Below are 19,549 nucleotides of genomic sequence, written 5' to 3' on the forward strand. Positions count from 1 at the left end.
GATTAATGCGAAGGGCTACCAGTTTGATACACACTTAAATAAATTGCCAGAAATAGCCAATTTGCTCAAATTACCTTTAATAAATAAATCTATATATATATAAAAAAAAAAAAGGTATTCCTGTCCATCATTCCGTCGTACATTTTTTTCATTTTGCGGAAGGTTTTTTTCTAGAGAATAAATGATGAAAAAAACACTTAATTGGACGGTTTAAAAGAGGAGAAAACTCGAAAAAAATTTAAATTAAATTTTGAAACATAGTTTATCTTCAATTTCGACTCTTTAAATTTCTAAATTCAACCGAAAAATATGAAGAGAAAAACTAGCTAATTTGAATCTTTTTGAAAAATATTAAAAAAGAATTTATGGAACATCATTAGTCATTTTTCCTGATTAAGATTAATTTTTGAATTTTGATAACATGTTTTAAATAGGTTAAAATCCAATCTGCACTTTGTTAGAATATATAACAAATTGGACCAAGCTATATTTCTAACAAGGACAAATCAATATTTCTTCTAGATTTTCCAGAACAAAAAATCTAAAAGAAATTCAAAAGACTTTGAAATAAGATTTAAAATTGATTCTACAGATTTTCTAGTTTTGCCAGTATTTTTTTTGAATTTTAATCACAATAAGTTTGAAGAAATATTTCACAAATATTATTCGTCGGAAAAACCGAAGCTAAAATGAATCATTAAAATGTATTTATTATTCTTTACAATAAATTTAAAAAAAAATTACTTGAACATTGATTTAAATTGTCAGGAAAGAAGAGGAAGGAATTTAAAAGGTAAAAAGGTATATGTGTTTAAAAATCCTAAAATCATTTTTAAGGTTGTATTTTTCCTCTAAAATTTTCTTTCTGAAAGTTATAAGAAGCAAAGTAAAAAAATAAATGAATTTATTTAAACAAGTGAAGACCAAGTCTTTAAAATATTTTCTTGGATTTTCAAATTCTATTTGAGTTTTGTCCCTCTTAGAATTAAAAATGTCGAGCAAAGCGAAACCAGCTTGCTACTAAATAAATAGAATACAAATAGAATATAAAAAATAGAGGCAGCTCACTGGTAAGTGCTGCTATTTGAGCTATTTTTAGAAAAGGCCAGCGGGCGACTCATCTGGTCCTTACGGGCTACCTGGTGCCCGCGGGCACTGCATTGGTGACCCCTGCTGTACATAATTAACCCATAAACATAAAAACTATGATAGTTAGACAAAATGTAAAAATGCCACACAAGAGTGGGACAAGTCGCCACCTCATCGCAGTGTACATATTCCGTACAATTGACCACTAAATGAAAACACCTGAATATGTTTTTCAACTTGTTTAAGTCAGGGTCCACGTTAATCAATTCACGTATTTTAGAAGGCCTTAAAAACCGTAACGACACAAAAGATTCTTATTTTTTAACGGCACGAAGGAATGACATTGTCATATTTTTTGCAATACAAAGGGTGGCCTAAAATGTGAAGTAAAGCAGCATGTCCTGCAGGTGTCGCTGTCTGTAGAAGCCATTGCTAGTTTACCGGAAGTCTTTAAGGATAAAACCGGTGACGTCACGCCTCTCTTCCTCTTCTACCACCGCCATAGTGGGGAAAGGACTGTGGTGAAAATGGTAAATTCCAAAATCATCTAACATCCATTGTAATATTCACTGCAGACTCTTTTATGTGTGGGGAATACTTCGATGTCAAGCGTGCGCTCCCCTTTCTACCTATATGTCACTTTTAAATGTAAGATGTAATACAAAACGTGCTGCGGTACAACGCTGCTTCCCGCTAGCTTGCCATGAATGGCGCTACTTGTTAGTTTAACTACGATGTGTTCAGTTTTTAACTATATTTTGTGTGACTTTCTGCTTTGTTGTTGTTTATAGTCGTCCCACAAGACCTTTAGGATCAAGCGCTTTCTGGCGAAGAAGCAGAAACAAAACAGGCCCATTCCTCAGTGGATCAGAATGAAGACTGGAAACAAGATCAGGTTGGCTGCTACTCACTTACATTTAAAGTAGAAATATTTATATATATATATTTAGTCGAAGTTTATGTGGTTTATCCAAATATACAGTGCTCGATACCGGGGTAGAGCAGAATATACATTAAGTCAGGAAACTACACAAGAGGCTATATCATCCCCACAAGTCGGTTTTGCAAGTTTTCCTGCATGTCAGAGGATTTTATTCTTATAGAATATTACAGAGTAGAATAAAATCCCCTGTGTGAGCAAGGAAACCTGCGAAACAGGCTTGTAGGGATGATATAGCCTATTGTGTTTTTTCAGAGGATTTTATTCTTTTGGAATATTACAGAATAGAATAAAGTCCCCTGTGTGAGCAAGGAAACCTGCGAAACAGGCTTGTAGGGATGATATAGCCTATTGTGTTTTTTCAGAGGATTTTATTCTTTTGGAATATTACAGAATAGAATAAAGTCCCCTGTGTGAGCAAGGAAACCTGCGAAACAGGCTTGTAGGGATGATATAGCTTATTGTGTTTTTTCAGAGGATTTTATTCTTTTGGAATATTACAGAATAGAATAATGTCCCCTGTGTGAGCAAGGAAACCTGCGAAACAGGCTTGTAGGGATGATATAGCCTATTGTGTTTTTTCAGAGGATTTTATTCTTTTGGAATATTACAGAATAGAATAATTTCCCCTGTGTGAGCAAGGAAACATGCGAAACAGGCTTGTAGGGATGATATAGCCTATTGTGTTTTTTCATGACCCATGTATGTGCATATATATATATATATTGACATTACTGTGGTTTATCCGTTATACAGTGCTCTATGCTGGGGTAGAGCGGTATGTACGTTAGTTAAGGGAAAAACACAAGTGGCTGTATCATCCAGACAAGCCTGTTTCGCAGGTTTCCCCTCTTGTCAGAGGATACTATAATATTACAGAATAATAGTAATAAATCCCCTGGCGAGCAGGGAAACCTGAGAAACAGTCTAGTAAGGATGATATAGCCTCTTGTGTTTTTCTGACCTAACATTTCTATATACATATGCATGTTCATATATATATGTTTGTATATATATATACGCATGTATATGTACATATATATACACGAATATGTGTGTGTGTATATTTATGTATATATATATATGTATGCATGTATCAAGCATGTGATTTTTCCGTCTAAAATCGGAATTCCGTCTTTTTTTAATCTCGGGGAGAGAAAAAAAAATGTCTTTTGTAATCGAGACGTAGCTTATATTACGCAGTAGTTTATTGGTCGATATGTTCCTTGTGACCAATCAGGACATCTGTTATGAATGATGACATTATTACCACCATTTTCCAAATGTAAACAGTGTCGGTTCTCGAGAGAAAGGACGCTTCACGAGTAAAATAAATTTATAAGCATGTCAAAAATAAGTTTTGATGGGACTGGATGGAAAGGGAAATCACTGATACTGTTGGAAAAAAGGAAGTTACGACTTTGTTCGGTGATTTTATTCGGAAAATCGATCGTTCCGGAAAAGTTTTGTGCACGTGGTGTCATGATAATATTGACTATGGATCACGAGGTTTCAAGGATTTGGAAGTACATGCGAAACGGCAAAAACATATGAAACAACTTGAAGCAAGGAAAACAAACTTTTCACTAGCTGCTACTTTTGGATGTCAACCGAAAGTGAGCAAACCTTACGGACTTCATCCTTTGTTTACATCGACAACTGCCGTAGACATCCAGAGGAAAGATCCACCCAAACAACCCACTTCAGTTGCGGACAGGGTAATTAATAATGAGGTAAGCTAAAAAATATTTGCTTGCAAAATACGCATGTTAATATTAACCAATTATTGCATTGCAAAATATAAATGGGTTTTTCTAAAAATAAAAAGCCACGTGAAAATATATTGTGAAATTACAGAAATTCAAAGAGTCGCATTATTGAATCCAGTTAACAATTTATTTGAAGTAAATTTGCATATAATACTATTTTGTAATATTAAGTTCTTATGTAGTCTCTTGAAACAATATTGTCAGTGGTGTAACAATCGAAGGTAAATATTTTCACACTTGTTCATGCAATATGTCAGTGTCCTCACATTATTATTTCCTATTTTCAAACATGAGTAAGCAATACTAAACATGTTTAATTATTTTTATGAATGTATATCTTATTTTGGCGAAAATAATTAATTGTTTATATTTGGTGTTTCGTTATTTATAACTAAACTTGTAGGTAATTAGGCATATACATTAAAACTGTGAATTGTTATTAGTGATTATGTATTTTACAATTAATGCTACTTTCTGATAGCATATATCTTGTAATAGTCTTAACTTTAAAATATGTTTTGTATATTAATAAATCTTGGCAAACCTGTTACACCAATGATAAAAAATGTTACCCCATATATACAATATCTGACTAATAGTAATGATAGAATTATTTCAAATATGTTCAAAAATGATGTTTTCATGTCTTTAAACACAAATATTTTCTTCAAATGGTGCTGTCTTTGTTAATTGTAGCATGTTGAATTGGCCTGCGTCCCCCAGACCCTCGGAAATTCTTTGTCTTTTACATTGTGGTCAGATCACATGCCTGTATGTATATATGTATGTATAAATATATATGTGTGTGTGTGTGTGTGTTTATTTATATATATATATATATATATATATATATATATATATATATATATATATATATATATATATATATATATATATATGCATTATACTTAAAGTGTAGAGTGACCTGGTTAATAACAGTACTGTAGTGAAGCTCACAGTTGTGGCCTCCAAACAGATCAAAGCACGCATCAAACTCATAGTTTACATTGTAAGCAATTGATATTGGAATTAACTAATGTCCGCCATTTCACATACATTCATTTTATGTAGGGATGCTTTATTGCGGTGCTGAATGCCATATTTGCCAACCCTTTGAGACCTCTGGAGAAGGGAGGGGGGTTTATATATTTTCAAGTATTTGTTATATGTGTGTGTGTGTATATATATATATATATATTTGTGTGTGTGTATGTATGTTTTTGGACATTGCTACTTACCGTAGTTTTGAAGCAATGCATGATGGGAATCTGGATGTTGTGTCAGTGTATTAACGTGCCGGCTGGAATAAACACCCACTGAGAAATAGCTCCATGTCTGCCTACTTTATGGGTTATAGATAAACCTGTGGATAACGGAGACAAATATAATAGTCTCCTTTTCAGGTGAGAGAGGACGCTAAAGGCAGTGCCTTTAAGGCACACCCCCAATATTTTTGTCTGGGTGGAAATCGGGAGATTTTTGGGAGGGGCACTGAAATTCGTGAGTCTCCCGGGAAAATCGGGAGGGTTGGCAAGTATGCTTTATGCATGCTAGGGATGGATGACTATGGCAAATATAATTATTGTGATTATTTGGATTGCTATTGTAATGCCCAGTAATAACACAATTATTCATTGATTGGAAAACACTAGTATTTAATGTCCCACCAAAACTAAACTATGAATAGTTTTATAAAAAGGACATAATTTAGGAACGAACAAACCTCAAGTAAAATAATAGTGATACAAAAAACCATACAGTTTTTACATTTTTATGTCAATTTTTACCTTATATACATAGTTTTAACACCATAGTGCCTGCCTTTTGTATCAAATAAAATGTTTAATTAAATGCAAAAAAAATCTCACATTTATTGGTGTAGTACATCTTTGGACATTTTTTACCAGTATTTTAGGTCAAAGCATGATGGTGTAAATCTATCAAAACATGATTTAAGTTAATTATGCTAGTGTATGGTGAATTTTTTTGAAACATTAAATTTGTTAGGGCAGTCGGATCAGACGTGATGCACCGCGCTATTATTGTGAAGGGAGGAAGTGTGCTGTGCTGTTCTCAGCTTGACACGTGTTGGCGACTTGAGGCTGTATTTAAATAAAAAAATAAAAGGGGGCCACCCAAGTGGTGACTGCTGTCGTATTTGTAAGTTGATCTTGTATCGATGTCGTTCACAACAACACAAGCAGATGAGATGTGTTTTGGGTGTATGGATTGTTCTTGTTAGTTTTAGCTTTGTTGTTTAGTCGCTGTTTCAAGTTACCAGCTTGACATTGAGTAGGGGGTGGCTGCGCGTTTAAGGGATTGAGTGGTCCTCAACACATTATTTTTTCCAAACAAATATTTCTTCTCACATTTCACTCACGTTGATGTCAATTCTCTCTGATATTCTGCATTTAACAGTTGATTTTGTTATATTGGCCCATTCTGTGACTGATGTTGGGTCAACGCGGAAATCATATGCTTTATTTTTTTGTTGAGTTCAATGATTGATGAAGCATACGTGCAATTTGTCAATAAGCACCAACTATGGTAAGTTCCCAAACTTTTAGTAGATACGCTTTTTTCCCCACTCTTTTGTTTCTCTTCAGTTCTGTTACTAGCTCTGGATTTTGAATGCATGTTGCGCGGCCCTTTTAATCCTTATTTGTTCTTTGGATTATTATATGTTCATGATTTTGAGAAACATAATCAAAATCAATACTTGATTATTGTCCAGTTCTTATGCATGCTACATAAATGTATTCATAAATCAAACAAAAGGGAAATTATAGTTAAAATTATGAAAACAATTATTCTGGGTGGTAATTGACTTGTTCTATATATTCAGTTTTGTTGCAGATGAGCTATAAAAGATGCACACACCTAGCAAAACATGGCTAATGTAAACGAGAGAGAAAGACGTTTGTTTTAAAGAAAAGTGTCGTCAGTGGTTTAGTTTTGTGGCAACAGGCGTGGAATAAATGACTGCATGCTGCTAAGTTTGAGACAGCAGCACAAGACATTTATTCCAGCATCTCAAACTGACGCATCCAGCTGAGTGCAGGGAAATACTCTTTATGAGGTGAACAAGAACATAACAAACTTCAACTTTGAATATAGTTTTAAAAAACTGGTATCAATTAGTACCAAATTAAAAAAAATAGAAAGATTGAAATAACACTAGCAATATAAAAAAAAACTATAAAATTCAGTTTTTCTGTTTTAATTTATTTGAATTCAGGTTTTTTTTTTCCCCGTTACTTATTTTACCACCATAGAGTGCATGTTTTTTGTGTCACATAAAGTGTAAACATGTTTAATTAAATGCAAAAATCCTCAATTTGTTGGAGAAATGTATCTTTGGACAATTTTGTCTAATAATTTAGGTCAAATCATGTGTGATGTCATTAAGTGTTTTAAGGCCATTATGTGTGTGTAGAGTACTTCTTTGAAACCTTTATCAATCAATGTTTACTTATATATCCCTAAATCACTAGTGTCTCAGACTAGATGTGGCACACCACACTTTTTGTGAAGGGAGGAACTTTGCTGTGCTGTTCTCAGTTTGATGAGTAAGGAGATAATTTAAGGGTGCAAAAAAAAGAGAGAGCCTTCAGTTGTGACCACTGTTTGTACTTTAATGTTACATCCATGATGTCGTTCACAACACAAGCAGATGAGATGTGTTGTGGGTGTATGGATTGTTGTTGTTTCAAGGGGCCGTATCAACATGGAGGCAAAGCAGGTCTGCAATTGCAGCATTTCTGTGAAGTGAAATGCTGTCATTAATCCTGCTGAGAACATTTCTGCTTCAGAGATCTTCTTCTTCACTCATGTTGAAGAAGCTCCTCTGGAGCTGAAACATTGCTGCTGTTTAGTAACAAGATATATGAATCTTCACATTTTTGGCTGAACATTTAAGCAGGATAAAGAGCTTGTGATGTAATGTCACACATGCACCTTGATTTCAGGTACAACTCCAAGAGGAGACACTGGAGGAGGACTAAGCTTGGCCTGTAAACAAGACCTGGTCCATGGATCCAGCATCCATCCATTCCATCCGACCTGCTGGGCTTCACCTTTTATTGTGGAGGGGGACTCTGTGTCATCTGGAGCAGCGACAGTTTTGTACACATTCTCCGGTTTGACAATAAAAGATCTGTGATCAAGCTCCAACATGATCGTGTTTGCTTGCGCATCCTTTGAAACACATAAGCAGGAGGGGAGACGTGATGGCTCATATTTGTTTTTCTGGAGGAAGTGTTGCTCAATGTTTCCAAGCTAGCAGGGAGGACAAGGAGCTCTTGAGGCGTCCAATCCTGCCCACTCTGCAAATTCTTGCATGAAAGAGCAATGCAGCGGATTTGAAGTTTGTGTTGGATTTGAGGCCCGAGCCAAATATAGCTCCTGAAAAACAAGCTACACCAGTGAGTACTGTTGCTATGGCGATACCAAATATATCACTGGGATCACATCCAGCAGCAGAACTTCACTTAAAGCAGATAATTGTGATTAACCTTTTAATGCAGGGGCGTCCTTATATCTGCATAAATATAGAAGTATATCTAAAGCTAGAGCTTTGACACTGATATTGAAACTTTGATTATTGGCAAATAGATTTTAATCCCATATGTCAACATTTTGTAGGGTAGAATCTGAGAAAAAGCGGTCTATGAAGAAATTGTTTTGTGGAGACACCTGGCCCAGATTCATTAAGCTCACGCATTAAAGTTGAATGATGCGGACACGCTTGTTACTGGATACAATTTTAAAAGGCCATGGAGACTTTGTATTTAATATTTGTTTGATAGGTATGTTAGACTGCAAAGAACACTTAATAGGAATGTCAAGCTCTGCTTAGCTGTTAATTAGGTACTAGTGTGTATGAAATGTAACCTTTTTCTCACATTGTCTTGATTTTTTTTCTTGCATCGTTCGATTATATTTCAACAATTTAATGGCCACCCCTATTCCAAGGTAGGTCAGAGTTTTCAGCGTCTGTTGGCACGAAAGGAGAACCTCCTAAAATATCCGAACCACGTCCTGCTAAGCGGGCTGACGTGTTCGGGCTGTCCGTCCACTTGATCACACGGTGCGGCGTCAACAACCCCGCTGCCGCCGCCGCTGTTATTGCAGTTCTTATTCGCATTCGTCGAGCCTCCACCGGCGTGCTGGTCATCCCACATCCCGAGCAGCTCCTTCATCTCCACCGGCGCGTCCGGCCGCAGGTACTGCCAGGCCCGCCTGCCGCTGTAGTCCATGGCGTCCACGTCGGCGCCGAAAGCCCCCACCAGCAGCTTGACGACCGCGTCGTGGCCGTGCATGCTGGCGACGTGCAGCGGGGTGAGGCCGCCGCTGCCCCGCACGTCGACGCTCACCGCAGCCCCGCCGCCGGCTTTCTCGGCGTGGTGGAGCAGCTTGAGGAGGGTGTCGTCCCGGCCGCTCTTGGCCAGCCAGTGGAGGACCGAGTATCCGCTGATGAAGTCCCGCCTGGTGAGGAGAAGCGGGTCCTCGGAGACGAACTCCAGGAGGGTGTCGTAGTTCCCCTCCACGGCGGACAGCATCCAGGCGTGCTCCATGGGGTACAAAGCCCAGGGGAGGTCCCGCTGGAAGGTCAATGCATCTCGCAGGGCAGGTGTGAAGGAAGCGCGGTCAGGACCTGCTGCAGCCCTCCCCGCCTGGTCTTCTTGCCGCCTCTGCAGCAGCCGCGACCTCCGGTTCGACGCACCGGACATGACCGGCATGCCATACCGAGAGAGGCGCTCTATAACTGGGGCTTGTCTGGCGCGAGTGTCGGTGGAGGCAGCCGGTTCCCCCGAGGCGCCATCATCCATGTTTCTAAAACGAGACTTTCAACTTCAACATTCTTTAACGAGTCACATTTTAGAGCGGAATGCGTTAAAATCGTGTCGGCGGCTCACCTGTACGGCGGATTTTAATCGCACGCTTGAAAACAGACTAATTCCTTCCCACTAAAAAGTTAATAAACCTACCATTAAAACACCTTTGCCCCAAAGTGAGGAAGTGAGCCAAAGTTCATAGTAAAGCGAGCCAATGTTGGTCATGTGACCACTGATTGCAAAACTAGGAAGTGAAACTTGCAAAATATGTCTGTGCCACTGGTTTATTGAAGGAGTGCCAGTACAATGCAAATAAGTGTGCGTCAAACATTAACATCTTTATTCCAGTAAACGAACATGAACAGGATTATATATAAAAAAAATACAAGTCTAGTCCTCAAGCTCTGGAAGCTCGACAGTCAGCTCCTCCAGTGTTTGCATGAAGGCATCCAGCTCTGCTTGGCCGCCTGGGGGGAAAAAAAATAAAAATAATAAAAATCAGAATAATCTCTACATCACAAGAGCTGCTTATTCAAGTACTTTTCAAAAGTAATAAATGTTAGTCATTATCAGCAGTGAACTTCAGCAATTTCCTAAATAGAAACTGCATTGTTTTGATGAAATAAACTGCTGTTCTAAATATGTCCACTAGATGTCGCAATACCAATTCACGCCTAACCCATGTCACACAAGTGTTAAACCTTCGTGTTAGGGTCGGCACCGACCTGTTTTAGTTTCTAAATGCATAAAAGAACCACATAAATGTATTTGTTTGCATCAAGGCTTTTTGACTTTGTCAGAAACCTCTATTTCAACAAAATAAAACTACATTTATTTTTTTGAACAATAAATTATAAAATGCTCTGGTTGAAATGACCTTGCAGTTGTAAGGGTCAGTTTTGACACATTTATAAAAATTAGATTATCAAGCAATAATTAGAGCCAAAACTAAACACACTGAAAGCCAGCTCCTCTACCAATCATGTGAGCTTCAGGAGATTCTCATTTTATCTTGTTATCCAGTACAAACACAAAGATGTGCATCTCCAGACATGCAAGGTCAATTCAGTATAAAATCATTAAAATACAACAATTTTATTTAAGAGATGTGTTCTAATACCCGTCAGTAATAGTCAGGTACCACAACAACTTTTTATTCATACGATTCTCTTGAGGTTCATTTTACCATTTTTTTTAAATTGAAATCGAGGGGTGTACTGACAAAAAAAAAAGGCCTAATGTGCCACATCAAAAATATTAAAACCAATATTTTCATGGATAAAGAAGCCTAACAAGGTAACCAAGAGATGAGAAACAAATTGGATGATATATAAGTGTATTTTACAGCTCATTTAAGACATGGTGCCAAACCGTCCCAATAACATAAGAGATTGTAACAAAAGGAAGGTTAAAGATGACGTGATTGACTGACACTGTTGCAATCAGCGCAGGTGCAAGCAATCAGCTGCACCTGTAGAGGCTGGCGACGCACAATACCTTCTTTTGTTGTCAATCAACCCAAAAAGGACAAGTTAAAAACGGTAAGATGCAAAGACTTAAGTCAATTGGACCATCCACTTTTTAGTTAAGAGTTCCATGCGGTGCTTGCAATTGTTTGAATGCACCATGTGTCCTGATCCCCATTGTAAAAATGTACCTTTCTACATTTGTTAGTGGTGTCCCGATACCAAAATGTATTTCGATACTTTTCTAAATCAAGGGGATCACAAAGTATAGCATTATTGGCTTTATTTTAACAACAAACATTACATTAAACATGTTTATTGCAACCAAGAAACACGTTTGTCCTTAAATAAAATAAAGATGATACCAATACAAGACAACTTGCCTTTTAGTAGTAAGTAAACAAACAAAGGTTCCTAATTTAGCTGCTGACATATGCAGGGACAAGCTGTAAAAAATGATAAAAAGTGTTTGCTTATTTTCTCTTAAGATGTTCTATATAAACTTCTGTAAAAACACAAGTCACTTATTCTTCTGTTTGATACTTTACATTAGTTTAGATAGAACCTTTATTTAACCAGATAAGAAACCCATTGAGATAAAGATCTCTTTCACAAGGGTGACCTGGCCAAGAGGTCAACAGCACATGTCACAAAGCAGTTTCAAAAAAGTGATACATTAAGACATGCATTTTAAAATACATAAAAGAGAACTCTAAAACAAGATTTACACCTTTTAAAAACACAGGCACTGAGCAAAAGTCTCTTGCTCTCTATCCCTCAGGACAGAACGGAAGGCTCCAACTGGAATTAGTTCAGTTAGTTTGGGATGATACCAAGTAGTTACAGGATCATACATTGGTCATTTTCAAAGTTCTCATGTGTATTTGAGTTTATAAACAAATTACTTTTTTTTTTTTTTAAAAAGGGAAAAAAGAGTGACGATAAGACATAATCAAAGTAGTATCGACTAATACTTGGTATCATTACAGTGGATGTCAGGTGTTCATTCACCCAAGGCATTGGTTTACATTCAGGTTGCTAGCCATCGTATCTTTTTACGGTGTGTAGTGAAGCATGTTTAGCTATGCCTCGTCCTTCAGGGATGATACTTGTAAGAAACTTACTTTGTCGCCATGGAGACAAGAATTAGTAATTTAGAAGTAGCTAAAACCCTGCTGACTGCGAATGGAATTTAGCCGCACGTCTTAAAGGACCTCTTCCTGAGGGTGTTTCAGTGTTATAACTTCACCTTTATTGTTAGTTTTTAAGCCAAAATGAGCCTGTTCTCCCTTTTCTATCTACACACTGTCTGCTTGTAAGTACTCTGTGATTGTGCGCTGTCAAACATGCTGCTCTGCTGGCAAAACCAACAATGTCATGACGACGTCTTGCCCGGGAACTGGTACTTTTCAAACAGTGTAGGAGCCTAAATGTTATTCAAGTTAATTTACATTTGATGGAAGGTGCCCCATGTTTTTTCACAAAACAGGGGGATATTTACTTTAATAATAAGAAAATGTATATACTGCATGCTTGGAGTAATTATAAAAAAGGCTCAATTTGTAATTACTTTTTTGTGAAAAATTCGATGACGTCCTACTTTATACTGCTTTAGTACTGTGAATAACATGCAACTGTTTAATTGCATTTATGCTGGAGGGATCTGAGTGGTAAATAGGTTAGGATACAGTGGATTAAGAGTTATGGCAGTCAGAATCAAGCCACAGTTTGACATTACTCTTACTGTAACACTCGCTTTGCTACTTTTCCCCACATCGTTACAGTTTGGGAATGATTAAGTTCACAAGTACATGATACACAAAAGAAAGAGTCTGGAGTTTTTTTGTTGTTGTTGCAAGCAGGATGAAGTGGAATGTTAAGCTAAGACTTCATTAGGAAACTAAACAGTATAGTACAGTTAGTAGCCATGTTAACCTAAATTTCAGCTATGGTGTCATATTTGAATGATAAATGAATGTGTCAGTGTGAGGAGAGACTAGATTGCTTTTCCAAACGTTAAATGAACCGCCAACATGAGAATTTAAAAACAGAAAGTGCTTAAAAGTTTCATGGCTTTTTCTGAAAACAGACAGTGTAAGTTCATTGTGTTCTTCATGGTATTTTTTCCTCAGCATTTTCCACTAACTTGAAGTAATTTGCCAGGAGGATAGTTTGAAATATGTACATCTTAAGGATGGTGTTTACTCTATTTTTAGCCCAGGTAAAACAAAGAAAACAATCTGAAGTTGTATTTAAGTTTCAATGCCATTATTTTAGCAGTCCAGCCCAAGTGGGAATAGATTTTCCTTCATGCTGCCCTGAGCTACAATGAGCCTGACACCCCTGCACAAAACAAGTAAACAAAAATTACTAACTGTTCTTTCTGGCTGCTGGAAAAATATATCTGAATCGCAATTTGTATTTAGATTAATGACTTAAATTTTTTTTTATACAAGAATCAACTTCGTTTTATAGGCCATCTTTGCGTTTACTTAAAAGGATGTCCAAACTTTTCAAGCGCCACATACTAAAACGTCAAAGTAGGCCAGGGCCAGTGTGATATTTTGTAAATAAAACAAAACCACATATTTCAAGACAAAATGTAGTGACAACTTTGTCCATAATATTTAGCCACATATAGATACATAAACTCATTACTTTTAAAATATATATATATATTTTAACTTTCCCCCCTCCCCCCTTTAATGTTTAACTGCATTAACCTAGTCAGTCCAAAATTCTGTCTGTACAAAAATAATGTTCATTTACCAGTGTAATCAAGTATTCTTTATGCCAGTGGTTCGCAACCTTTTTTCAGAGATGTATCCCCTGTGAAAAAATGTTTTTAATTCGAGTACCCCCTAATCAGAGCAAAGCATTTTTGGTTAAAAAAAAAAAAGAGAGATGAAGTAAAATACAGCACTATGTCATCAGTTTCTGACTTATTAAATTGTATAACAGTGCAAAATATTGCTCATTTGTAGTAGTCTTTCTTGAACTATTTGGAAAAAGCTACAAAAATAACAAAAACTTGTTGAAAAACAAACAAGTGATTCAATTATAAATAAAGATTTCTACATATAAGTAATCAACTTAAAGTGCCCTCTTTGGGAATGGTAATAGAGATACATCTGGATTCATGAACTTAATTGTAAATATTTCTTAAAAAAAAAAAAAAAGAATCTAACATCAATATTAATGGAACATGTCCACAAAAAAAATCTAGCTGTCAACACTGAATATTGCATTGTTGCATTTTTTTTTCACAGTTTATGAACTTACATTCATATTTTGTTAAAGTATTATTCAATGAATATATTTATAAAGGATTTTTGAACTGTTGCCATTTTTAGGATATTTTCAAAAAATCTCACGTACCCCTTGGCATACCTTCAAGTGCCCCCAGGGGTACACGTACCCCCATTTTAGAACCACTAGCTTAAGGCACTGGTGTCAAACTTAAATCGAGTGGGCCAAAATCTAAAAACGGAACAAAGCCGCGGGCCAAGGTTGACCAAATAACCAGTTTTTTTTTTTACAATATATTTCAATTTACTGTATTAAATGGTTTTACCCTTTAAAATAGTTTTATTTTGTACCCTTCGCATTTATATTTCGCAGTTTGTTGCGATTGAAAAGGGTGTGACGTTTATATTTCGTCAACATTCAGTGTTTTATTGTTCATAGAAAAATTTAACATTCCATTATGTTTTTAAGGCGGTCTGTCATAAAGTTTTTAGCATTCAATCAGACATTATTGTGAGGTTTTGTATTAGTGTTCATAAAAATAGATATACCGGCCACCAGACATTTTTATTTTCTCTAAATGTTGCCCTCGAGTCAAAATAACTGCCCAGGCCTGATTTAATGGTTACAAAAGGGAGCAGTTCAATACCTGAGCCTTGTGACAATCTCATAGGCGACATGGGTTCTGGAGCCATGTCGTCTTCCTCAGGGCGATAAGGAGACTGTGGCAACAACCCGCCAGCCAGGACGAGATCACCGAAAGTAACCACGTCTTCCGGCATGCCGTATTTCTCAAACTCTGAAAAGAAAAAGAGTTTCAAGTATGCGGCATTACTTTTCCACACACACTGATATGAAAATGTATTCACCCAGGGGATCATAGGGAAAGAACTTCTCGATTTCCGGATACTCTTCTTTCATTTGAGGAAGAGGCTCCACTTTGGCTTCCTGCCGACAAAAAGACTTCAGTTCGAGGGAATAGAAACGTATTGTTACAAAATCGGTCGCTTACAACCTGAACCTTGATGGGTTTCTTCTCTTGCACTTTGACGACAGGAGTGGCGAGGCGAGAATTGAAAGCACTAAAGGCCTTGCGTCCGGGAGCCAGAGGAGTTCTTAGTGCCTTGGCCGGAGTCTTCAGGGCTTTATCTATCATGGAATTACGAATCCAGTTATTAGAACTCATAATTACTTCCTTTAAACGTTAAAGGCCTACTGAAACCCACTACTACCGACCACGCAGTCTGATAGTTTATATATCAATGATGAAATATTAACATTGCAACACATGCCAATACGGCCTTTTAAGTTCACGAAATTGCAATTTTAAATTTCCCGCAAAGTTTCGTGTTTAAAACGTCGCGGTATGATGACGCATGTGTTTGACGTCTCGGGTTGTAGCGGACATTATTTTCCAACCCAATCCAACCTATAAGTAGTCTGAATTACCATGAATTGATTAACGTGGACCCCGACTTAAACAAGTTGAAAAACTTATTCGGGTGTTACCATTTAGTGGTCAATTGTACGGAATATGTACTGTACTGTGCAAACTACTAATAAAAGTATCAATCAATCAATCTGCTTTAAATCGCATAATTACACAGTATTCTGGACATTGTGTTGCTGAATTTTTTGCAATTTGTTAAATTAATAATGGAGAAGTCAAAGTAGAAAGATGGTGGAAAGCTTTTAGCCTTTAGTCACAAACACAGCCGGTGTTTCCTTGTTTGAAATTCCCGAAGCTGAAGCTTTACTATGGAACAGAGCAGTCAAGCGAACATGGACCCCGACCACATGTCAACCGGCAGTTTTCGGTGAGTAAATTGTGTTAATAAGTCTGCTCTTACCGGACACATCAGTGGCGCTTATGTCCTGGTGCAACTGCATGACTTCCCTCAGAGACTTGCGGTCAACACACCCGTGGCCACACCCCTCCGACTTTCAGGTACTATTTAATCTCACCAAAACACTTGCAACACAATAGGCAGATAAGGGATTTTCCAGAATTATCCTAATAAATGTGTCTAATAACATTTGAATCACTCCCACTGCAATCACCTTTTTTTTTTTGTAACTTTTTTTCTAGTCCTTCTCTCTAAATTTTCTCATGCACTAGCAACACAATAGGCAGATAAGGGATTTTCCAGAAATATCCCTAGTAAATGTGTCTAATAACATCTGAATTGCTCCCACTGCAATCGCCTTTTTTTTTTCCTAGTCCTTGACTCAATTTTCTCATCCACTATTAACACAATAGGCAGATAAGGGATTTTGCAGAATTATCCCTAGTAAATGTGTCTAATAACATCTGAATCGCTCCCACTGCAATCACCTTTTTTTTCTAGCACTTCACTCTAAATTTTCTCATCCACTATTAACACAATAGGCAGAATAGGGATTTTCCAGAATTATCCCTAGTACATGTGTCTAATAACATCTGAATCAATTCCACTGCAATGACCTTTTTTATTTCAAGTCCTTCACTCTAAATTTTCTCATCCACTAGTAACACAATAGGCAGATAAGGGATTTTCCAGAATTATCCTAGTAAATGTGTCTAACATCTGAATCGCTCCCACTGCAATCGCCTTTTTTTTTCTAGCGCTTCACTCTAAATTTTCTCATCCACTAGTAACACAATAGGCAGATAAGGGATTTACCAGAATTATCCCTAGTAAATGTGTCTAATAACATCTGAATCGCTCCCACTGCAATCACCTTTTTTTTTCTAGCCCTTCACTCTATATTTTCTCATCCACTAGCAACACAATAGGCAGATAAGGGATTTACCAGAATTATCCCTAGTAAATGTGTCTAATATCTGAATCGCTCCCACTGCGATCACCTTTTTTTTTTTCTAGCACTTCACTCTAAATTTTCTCAGCCACTAGTAACACAATAGGCAGATAAGGGATTTTCCAGAATTATCCCTAGTAAATGTGTCTAATAACATCTGAATCGCTCCCACTGCAATCGCCTTTTTTTTTCTAGTCCTTCCCTCTAAATTTTCTCATCCACTAGTAACACAATAGGCAGATAAGGGATTTTCCAGAATTATCCTAGTAAATGTGTCTAATAACATCTGAATCGCTCCCACTGCAATCGCCTTTTTTTTCCTAGCGCTTCACTCTAAATTTTCTCATCCACTAGTAACACAATAGGCAGATAAGGGATTTTCCAGAATTATCCCTAGTAAATGTGTCTAATAACATCTGAATCGCTCCCACTGCGATCACCTTTTTTTTTCTAGCACTTCACTCTAAATTTTCTCAGCCACTAGTAACACAATAGGCAGATAAGGGATTTTCCAGAATTATCCCTAGTAAATGTGTCTAGTAACATCTGAATCAATCCCACTGTAATTGCCTTTTTTTTTTCTAGTCCTTCACTCTAAATTTTCTCATCCACTAGTAACACAATAGGCAGATAAGGGATTTTCCAGAATTATCCCTAGTAAATGTGTCTAATAACATCTGAATCGCTCCCACTGCAATCGCCTTTTTTTTTCTAGCGCTTCACTCTAAATTTTCTCATCCACTAGTAACACAATAGGCAGATAAGGGATTTTCCAGAATTATCCCTAGTAAATGTGTCTAATGACATCTGAATAAATCCCACTGTAATTGCCTTTTTTTTTCTAGTCCTTCACTCTAAATTTTCTCATCCACTAGTAACACAATAGGCAGATAAGGGATTTTCCAGAATTATCCCTAGTAAATGTGTCTAATAACATCTGAATCGCTTCCACTGCAATCGCCTTTTTTTTCCTAGCCCTTCACTCTAAATTTTCTCATCCACTAGTAACACAATAGGCAGATAAGGGATTTTCCAGAATTATCCCTAGTAAGTATGTAATAACATCTGAATCAATCCCACTGTAATCACCTTTTTTTTTTCTAGTCCTTCACTCTAAACTTTCTCATCCACGAATCTTTCATCCTCGCTCAAATTAATGGGGAAATTGTCGCTTTGTCGGTCCGAATAGCTCTTGCTGCTGGAGGCTATGATTATAAACAATGTATTGTGTAATAATGAAATTGCCTGATGTATAATGTTGTAGGTTTGCCATGTTCGAAATAAACTAAGAAAACTTAACAAAAGAAAGAATGTGAGGAGCTCTACAACCTGTGACGTCACGCGCACGTTGTCTGCTACTTCCGGTACAGGCAAGGCTTTTTTATTAGCGACCAAAAGGTGCGAACTTTATCGTCGATGTTCTTTACTAAATCCTTTCAGCGGAAATATGGCAATATCGCGAAATGATCAAGTATGACACACAGAATGGACCTGCTATCCCCGTTTAAATAAGAAAATCTCATTTCAGTAGGCCTTTAATCTGACGTTTGCCCTCACCTGCTTTGAAGTCCAGATGAGACATTCTCAAGCCTTCGTGTTCACGCTCTGTGATGTGAGCCATTGTATCTGTGGAAATAATAGCATTACAATTTCGAAAAACTTAATTTAAAAAAAAGCCTTTATATGACGTCATACGAAACGTTAGCAACAAATAGAGAAAATGACAGTTAACTGTAGCTTAGCTAGCTGTAGCATTACAATTAAACGGACTACTTATTACAAGTTAAAAAAAAGACAACAGTAAATAGTTGATAGTGGGGATAATATCACGACACGGACAGCAGCAATAACCTACCTTTTAAGCGCAATGTCCTCTCAGGAAGAAAGGATGTTTTGATACGAAAAGCGAGGCGTCTCCTTTTTAAACTCACCGCTTTCGCGCCATTGGTTGCTTTTTTTTTGCCCCGGAAGTGATCGCTTTCATTTACTCAACTTCCGGTGTGTGTTAAACATCTTCCAACCGCCGTAAAACACAAAGAAGAAATAAGAGTTAAAGTTCTTTTTTCACGTCACATATTTGTAAAGTCTTTTTAACGACTTTTTAGATGAGAATGACACCCTAACACAGGGGTAGGGAACCTATGGCTCTAGAGCCAGATGTGGCTCTTTGGATGACTGCATCTGGCTCTCAGATACATCTTAGCTGACATTGGGCAAACTAAGGCCCGGGGGCCACATGTGGCCCGTTATGCTTTTCAATCAGGCCCGCCGGACATTCCCAAATAATGTTTTTTACATCTTCAAGATGGAAATTGTAGCTGTCATTATGATGTGCAGTGATGTTTTCAAATTACCGTGAGTCTTGAACTGTACAAAGTATTTCAATGGTTGAAATCTGTACTT

The 19,549-nt window shown here is 37.1% G+C and overlaps 4 protein-coding genes and 1 non-coding gene across 8 annotated transcripts in view; 3 read left to right on the forward strand and 2 right to left on the reverse strand.

Moving 5' to 3' along the window:
• Positions 1-1,445: 1,445 nt before the first annotated feature.
• On the forward strand, positions 1,446-7,971 carry rpl39 (ribosomal protein L39; the record flags this gene model as incomplete). Its single annotated transcript, XM_061891814.1, has 3 exons — positions 1,446-1,619; positions 1,881-1,984; positions 7,767-7,971. Coding segments are annotated over 3 exons (327 nt in total), but the record flags the coding sequence as incomplete, so codon positions are not given.
• Positions 7,413-9,880, reverse strand: sowahd (sosondowah ankyrin repeat domain family d). 3 transcript variants are annotated; one of them, XM_061891811.1, is made up of 2 exons: positions 9,717-9,880; positions 7,413-9,651 (listed from the first exon to the last, which is right to left on the reverse strand). In XM_061891811.1, the coding sequence occupies exon 2, from the start codon at positions 9,627-9,629 to the stop codon at positions 8,787-8,789; it is 843 nt and encodes a 280-aa protein (XP_061747795.1). In that variant the 5' UTR covers positions 9,630-9,651; positions 9,717-9,880; the 3' UTR covers positions 7,413-8,786. The 3 variants fall into 3 exon arrangements, with proteins under 3 accessions (XP_061747795.1, XP_061747792.1, XP_061747793.1); XM_061891808.1 differs by having other exon boundaries at positions 7,413-9,633; positions 9,717-9,879; XM_061891809.1 differs by having other exon boundaries at positions 7,413-9,644; positions 9,717-9,879.
• Positions 7,534-7,660, forward strand: LOC133546416 (small nucleolar RNA SNORA69). The gene has a single exon (XR_009805182.1). It is a non-coding gene; the product is annotated as a small nucleolar RNA SNORA69 (small nucleolar RNA).
• A 23-nt stretch (positions 9,881-9,903) lies between the features above and the next one.
• Positions 9,904-19,111, reverse strand: pttg1 (PTTG1 regulator of sister chromatid separation, securin). 2 transcript variants are annotated; one of them, XM_061891813.1, is made up of 6 exons: positions 19,002-19,111; positions 18,704-18,772; positions 15,363-15,496; positions 15,217-15,295; positions 14,997-15,146; positions 9,904-10,102 (listed from the first exon to the last, which is right to left on the reverse strand). In XM_061891813.1, exons 2-6 carry the CDS (start codon positions 18,765-18,767, stop codon positions 10,026-10,028), a joined length of 504 nt encoding a protein of 167 aa, XP_061747797.1. In that variant the 5' UTR covers positions 18,768-18,772; positions 19,002-19,111; the 3' UTR covers positions 9,904-10,025. The 2 variants fall into 2 exon arrangements, with proteins under 2 accessions (XP_061747797.1, XP_061747796.1); XM_061891812.1 differs by having other exon boundaries at positions 15,360-15,496.
• Positions 11,157-19,549, forward strand: part of septin6 (septin 6) — a 79,491-nt gene continuing 71,098 nt past the window's right edge. The window contains exon 1 of the mRNA XM_061891807.1: positions 11,157-11,176. The gene's annotated coding sequence lies outside the window, so the exon portion shown is untranslated. The remainder of the gene's footprint in view (positions 11,177-19,549) is intronic.

Source organism: Nerophis ophidion, linkage group LG29 (assembly GCF_033978795.1).
Source record: "Nerophis ophidion isolate RoL-2023_Sa linkage group LG29, RoL_Noph_v1.0, whole genome shotgun sequence".
Lineage (NCBI taxonomy): Eukaryota > Metazoa > Chordata > Actinopteri > Syngnathiformes > Syngnathidae > Nerophis > Nerophis ophidion.